We start from the raw sequence: 6424 nt of genomic DNA on the forward strand, positions 1-6424 counted from the left end.
AAATGGGTGTGTCTAGGGTATCTAGCCCTAAATGGGCAATAAGCATTGAAAATACTGACATGACCTTATATCTTGTAACTGGGGTCCCATCGACATGGCAAAAGAAAGAGCCAAGTTGCAGTGATCTTACCCCTATAAATGTTTTAAGTGACTGAACTGGCATATAATCATAGATGATGGAATTAAGTTTATGATTGCACCCTTGCCCTCTTGGTCAGTCTTTGAATGACAAAGATGAATTTGAATGCGGTCACTTGATTTTGAATACTTAACATCCTGAATTTGGATAGCATGTCCTACTTCCCTACGGCTGTTTTGGACAAGCTCCCCCATTCTAAAGTACCCAAAAAATGCATTTGTGAACATAGCTGAGAAAAGGGTAGCTTCATAGTGTGACGGACAGACTACCAGTCTGTTGAGTATTCTGTGTAGTATATCCTTAGTAATGGGTTTGCGATTGTCTAACTGTTTCTTGAAGCGACAAAGGCCTGACCGTGTTTTCTGAACAACAAAAGACTGGGTTGTGTCGGGAATGCCTGATATTTTACAATAGTAAGAAATTGCTGCTAAATATGATCTAACTGTACTAAAGCTGTAATGACGAAGTGACAAGAATGTAATGAATTGCGAGAGTTGTTGTGTGGTCGGGGGCCAGGATATCTGATGGTTGTAAGTCATTCTAAATGCATTAAACATGTTTATCGCTGAGCTGTACAATTTTTTTTGTATTATCAGCTAAGGACTGATTTAACAGGACTTGAGATCTATGCCGTAGATCTGTTGCTGAAATGTGCGCGGGTATGTTAAGGAAGCATATAAATAATTTCTCGGGAAATTATTACTTTTTAAAAAAAATAGTTTAATAAATTACCAAAACCACTGATAAACGGACACTGTTATTTACTCTTGCATACAGATAAAAGCGTATCTACCGCAAAGACGTGCATCACCGGTATGGCATCACTTGACTTCTATTAATAGCAAAAATGTCCTTAACAAAAAGGCTTGCAGAACAACAATATCCCGGAGTTTGATAATTTCTTAGAGTATGTAATATAGCTGAAAAACATCTATTATGTCTAGAATCCCACTATCTTGTCCGTAAAATATTTATTCCACACATTCGCACGAAACCTTACACTATGTTTTGAATTTTATACATATGAATCGAGATTTTACATACAACCATGCTTAACTCGGGATTCTAGCAGCTCTTTCCAAGTTTGTCAAAACGCAAACTTTCAATCTGAACAAATGGTATGTTTAGAAACATCCAGCTTATTGTTGTTCTGTTGCAATTTTTTGGTCAATAATGACAGACGATAGGCCGACTGGGATACGTATATAGATGTCTGTCTTCGAAAGAAAATATAATCGATGAAAATAAATTCGCATTTCTGTTTAATTAATTGAACTCCAGATGAATTTAATACAATATTTCCGATATTTCCTTCTAAACTCGATTTTACATATCTTTCAACATGCCGGCGTAGCCAAATTCTCTTTACAAGACATGATCAATTTCCAAGTTACTTATGTATGTGCATATGACGTCATCGGTGGTAGATTTCAATCATAATGACTGTTACAGCATAACAAAATAAAAACATTTTATTCTTGTTAATGTTTACACGTTTCTATTCATTTTCTAGAGTTACATTACATCCCTAAATACCAATATTACGAAAAGCTGATTTCTTAAATAGATGTCATCTTGCCTACTATGACGTCATAATACAGCACTGATTTAGCCAAGGTAGAATATTTTGTTTGCTTCCTTATTCCCCCTGCGTGAGGGGTACCTCTGTTTGCTGCTTGTCGGCATCCGGAAAAGACTCTTTGAATCTTGACCATTGCTGTCGGGAAAGAGCGTCAGCTTTTACATTTTTTTACACCATCTATATGTTCCCCCTAAAGAGAATGTTATGCAACAATCCTTGTAATACTAAAGGTCTAAGTAATTGTATGATTTGCTTAGATTTTGATGTCTTGGAATTCAATATTGATACCAGGGCTTTTTGTCAATATGTAAAATGACCTTTTTTCCTTGAAATTTCTCATCCCAAATGGTAAATGCCATAACAATAGGTACTAACTCTAAAAATGTGACCTGCTTGAAAATATTTGAATGCCTCCATTTCTGTGACCACACCATGTAAGCCCAATGAGACTCAAAGATGGCCCCACACTCCAAGTCTGCATGACCATCACTATCTGTGAATAACTGAAGGTCAAAGTCTGCAGTTCAGTCGACTGTCTGATAAGAAGTCACCCCATTAAATAAATCTAGAAATAACAACAATGTGTGAATGTCTTTTTTCATCTCAGTAGAAACTCTACGTCGATGATAAGGCTTTGTCAAGCCATGAGTAGCGTCATACAGTCTACGAACAAATGCCCTACCTGATGGTATAGCCCTAACACAAAAAATTAGCAACCCTGTTAGTTTCTGTAATTCTGTGAGGGTAGCCTTCTATTTATCCAACATAGCATTTAACTCAGTCTTAAGTTGACACATTTTTTCCTTTTGGAATTTTTATTTTCATGTTAATAGTGTCAATTTCTAACCCAAGAAAAGTCAAAACTGGAGTAGGACCTATTGTTTTTTCTTGAGCTAATGACACACCTAGGTCTGAGCAAATTGAGCTAAAGCATGACATAAGATTTGCACAGTTCTGATTGCCTGCTTGTCCGGCTAACAAAAAGTCATCTAAATAATGTACGACGTAACTACTTCCAGACTTTTCCCTAAGGGCCCATTCTAGAAATGTTGATTTTTTTTTCAAATTTTGAGCAGCTTATTGCACAGCCAGAAGTAAACACATATCAATGTAAACTTTACCTTAAGGTCAGACGACACGTTCCTCAATTTTATATAACTTTTTCCAGGAATTTGTTTTTGATTTACTGTTACTTGACAAGCTTGCTTGCAAAAAATCAGGGTACATTACCAGACATTTGTGCAAGATACCAGAAGATAGAATTTCCTATATAATCCTATTGAAAATCACTTGAATTGCTGAAATTACAATTTTTGGTACACATATATATATATTTATTCTAAATTGTAAGCATTTTCAAAATAAGAATAAATAATATTCATTGAATTTGGTATATTATCAGGCTATTGAAATTTGAAAAATAATTATCATTTTTCATGAGTTTCAACCTGTCCTTGAGTTATCTCTCTTTATGAAAAAGACAAGATAGGCTGTTGTCAAAAACAATTTTTATTCACATCCCTGTTCAATATAATAAGGGAATCAAATGTCATAACATTCAAATATAAATAAATGCACATACCATAAGAAAATATGACTGATTTACAATACATGTACAATGTGTTGTATTCAAGAATTCATTTCAAATTCATAAAATACTGTTGAAGAGAAGAAATAATTCTAGAATTTGTAGTAACTCTCACTTTACCTGTTGCATGTTTGTCAGACAATACATATTTTATTCCATTTACTGCATCTCTCTGATGGGCAAGACAAAGATGCTGAAAATGCAGTCCAGATGAAGCAACTTTGTTTGCAGTGAATTTTGACAATACATTGCTGTCTACAAGATGTTGTAAAGAACATAAATTTCTGCTGGTCAAATCTGCAAAAGAGTTGTTTTCAAAAACAAACTGAGTGGTAAAACTATGTTTGAGCATCATATCAGATGAAGCTTTTACACATACCATCAGTTCTTGTAAGGTCTGAGCATCAGACAAAGCATCATGGGCATCATAATGCCTACTACATATGTCTTTAGCAAGATCTGTCTGCTTGTAGGATTTTCTACCTGGGATGAATTCCCTACATAATGGCAGCGTGTCGGTAAATCCAATAAAGAAGTCACTGGCACACAGTCCCGCGGAATGAAATAAACGCACAATGACTCTGGAATCAAACACTGCATTGTGAGCATCCAATATAATGTTTGTAAATTGCCTCATCCAATCAATAAATGACTGAAAAGCTTCCTCGGTTGTCTTACTGTGAACTTGGTGTCCATTCTTGTACATGATGTTGTCTCTGATGGTTAGTCCAGTCACGGCTGTAGCGGAAGCAGAGATCGGTTTTGTTGGTGGAGTGACATATTGGGAAAAGGTTTTATCATCAGTACAAGCTCCAATCTGTGTTACTTCACAATCTTTATCTGAAAAAGACAACATGAAATAATTATTAGAAGTCAAATGCATTTTTATCATCAATTCTTCACATCATGATTCAGGCACAATTCTTATATGGAAATGCATGTATGATGATATTTACCAAGACCTGTTGTTTCTAAGTCAAAGTATACAAATGTATGCTGCCCAGCTGCTATGGGTGTTGGGATGGGTTTGGTGAGAGGAGGGGGTATTTCTGTAATGCTGTTGTCTACATTATTGTTGATGTCGGCATCAGTTTCATATGTAATCCCCTCTTTCACTGCTGCTGATTCTTGACATTTCTTGCTCTCAGCTTTTTTCAATGCTCTTCTTTTCTTGTACTCTTCTGTATCTTCTTTGTCTTTGTCTTTTTTTCTTTTCAAGTCTGTTTTCATGGCAATTTTGCTGGTCACTTTCCCAGGTGAAAGAAACAATTTTTCATTTACCTGAAATAAAAAAGCTTCACAATCTATTTCTAATACATGTGATTATATTTCAAGCTATAATATTTCAAGTAACATTGCTAAATATAGCATTTCACAAAACAATACTGTGGTTATTATCACAACTTGATGTAGAAAGTGTATTTCAAAAGAAAATTCATAATTTCAGTGATTTCAATGAATTTATATGAAAAAGTAATGATCCTTCTAGAATAAACATTATTTTCCAATTTACCTGTAACATATACTGATGACCCAAATTTTTTTGTGCAACCGCTGCAGCTCTCTGAGTCAGAGTAGAATGTTGATTTAGGTGTCTTGCTTGCCACTGTATTATTTAAACTTTCATTGGGCTGGGTACTTCCTAAATCCACCAATCTCTCAGCCTGTGAAATGTAAAAGTCAACTATGGATGTCAGATCAACTTTCACTCCTTCGTCGGCTAGATAGCGGTGGTATGGCAACTGAAGGGGTTTGTATGTTGTCGGTGATGAAAGATACCCACACCAAGATCCACACACGCTGTGATCACCAAATACATGTTTGGATATGGCCTACAAGTTTTTCCTCATACCATCTACGTCATGTTGATTTTGGCTGACACAATATCTGAAGCACTTTGATAAGTGACTTATTGTCTTAGGATTTAGTTCCTTATAGTTTTTTACACTTTTTCAAGTCATACAATTTGTTCGTAAACTGTTTCAGTGTGTGATTTTTTGTCACTTTGTTTCTTCAAAGCTGGGTTTACCTCAGTTCTTGCCCTTGCTATGGTGGTTGTATCATTGTCCATGATGATGGTTCCAACACGAGCATCCTTTTCGCCTAGATCTTTTAGCATTTTAATGCACATGTCTGGCTCCATAGCTTTGGAACTCCCCGTCCAGTTTTTACGGCAGTCATGAGTTGATGGAGTCTTCCCTGTTTTATCTGCATGATGACATATTCTGCAGTATCCGTTGCGTGTTGCAAAATTTACTATTTTGCCGGTTTCTCTACCTATCATTGCTGCATGACCTAGAAATATAAACTTACATATGAATTTCACTGTAATATTATACACCTATTTACTGGCTATGAGGACAATAGCAAGTTTATCGTCCCCCAAGACAGCAAACTATTTCCCGAGGCGCAGCCGAGGAAAATAGTTTGCTGTCGAGAGGGACGATGAACTTGCTATTGTCCGAATAGTCAGTAAATAGGTGTTTTATTATACCGATGCTGACTTTACTTTTGTTATGTCATAATATATACGTCACAATCCATGTAAAATCAGAAGTTTGCAGAGATGAAAAGCAAGGGAAATCGAATGCTGCCGTTGAATAGTTTGAGGACTATTCACCATGGGCAAATAGCACAAAAACTATTTCACGGTAGAGACTGTTTAGAAAAAATAGCATGTTTATTCGTCTTATTTTTATATAGAAAAAATAAACAGAGGTATAATAATATAAATTATATGTATTTCCTTTGTCAAACATGTGAAAATAGACTTTGTATTATTTGAATACATTATCTCATATCTTTCAATAGGACTTACCAGATAAACTTGAAAAAGAACGCCCTGATCCCCTCTTCTGCCATCCACCATCAAATGACACCATCAACTCATCATTATTACTACAATACAAAATACATATCATCAGGATAAATCTTATTATTAGATTGAGTTCGGCTAGAGTCAACAGCCTAAAATGACATGAAATGCAATTGAACATCTCATTTTCAATGATAATTTACTTAATATTTTTATGTGTAATACTATTGGATACGGTATATCCGTTTATGTATATGCACAGTATTCAGTGTATATAGTTGTTGAAGTATTATCTGCAAT

At 35.3% G+C, this 6424-nt stretch overlaps 2 protein-coding genes across 2 annotated transcripts; both read right to left on the minus strand.

Moving 5' to 3' along the window:
• Positions 1-3230: 3230 nt before the first annotated feature.
• Positions 3231-5128, minus strand: LOC134259622 (uncharacterized). Its single transcript, XM_062742223.1, has 5 exons — positions 5093-5128; positions 4836-4973; positions 4266-4590; positions 3689-4149; positions 3231-3242 (listed from the first exon to the last, which is right to left on the minus strand). The coding sequence occupies exons 1-5, from the start codon at positions 5126-5128 to the stop codon at positions 3231-3233; spliced, it is 972 nt and encodes a 323-aa protein (XP_062598207.1).
• LOC134259618 (uncharacterized) lies at positions 4957-6197 on the minus strand. Its single transcript, XM_062742220.1, has 2 exons — positions 6128-6197; positions 4957-5604 (listed from the first exon to the last, which is right to left on the minus strand). The coding sequence occupies exons 1-2, from the start codon at positions 6189-6191 to the stop codon at positions 5267-5269; spliced, it is 402 nt and encodes a 133-aa protein (XP_062598204.1). The 5' UTR covers positions 6192-6197; the 3' UTR covers positions 4957-5266.
• Between the last annotated feature and the right edge of the window lie 227 nt (positions 6198-6424).

The sequence above is a fragment of the Saccostrea cucullata genome, unplaced genomic scaffold (genome assembly GCF_032062105.1).
Source record: "Saccostrea cucullata isolate Sc308-1 unplaced genomic scaffold, CSIRO_AGI_Scuc_v1 ctg1259, whole genome shotgun sequence".
In the NCBI taxonomy this organism is placed as follows: domain Eukaryota; kingdom Metazoa; phylum Mollusca; class Bivalvia; order Ostreida; family Ostreidae; genus Saccostrea; species Saccostrea cuccullata.

What these genes read in the sequence shown, in the direction of transcription:
- LOC134259618 (XM_062742220.1), bottom strand. Translation starts at nt 6,191, where the DNA reads ATGGTGTCATTTGATGGTGGATGGCAGAAGAGGGGATCAGGGCGTTCT. An exon ending in TTCTTTTTCAAGTTTATCTG is followed by an intron (nt 5,605 to 6,127) that starts GTAAGTCCTATT and finishes TTATATTTCTAG; the next exon opens with GTCATGCAGCAATGATAGGT.
- LOC134259622 (XM_062742223.1), bottom strand. Translation starts at nt 5,128, where the DNA reads ATGTATTTGGTGATCACAGCGTGTGTGGATCTTGGT. An exon ending in CAGCGTGTGTGGATCTTGGT is followed by an intron (nt 4,974 to 5,092) that starts GTGGGTATCTTT and finishes TACATTTCACAG; the next exon opens with GCTGAGAGATTGGTGGATTT. An exon ending in CAAAAAAATTTGGGTCATCA is followed by an intron (nt 4,591 to 4,835) that starts GTATATGTTACA and finishes TTTTTATTTCAG; the next exon opens with GTAAATGAAAAATTGTTTCT.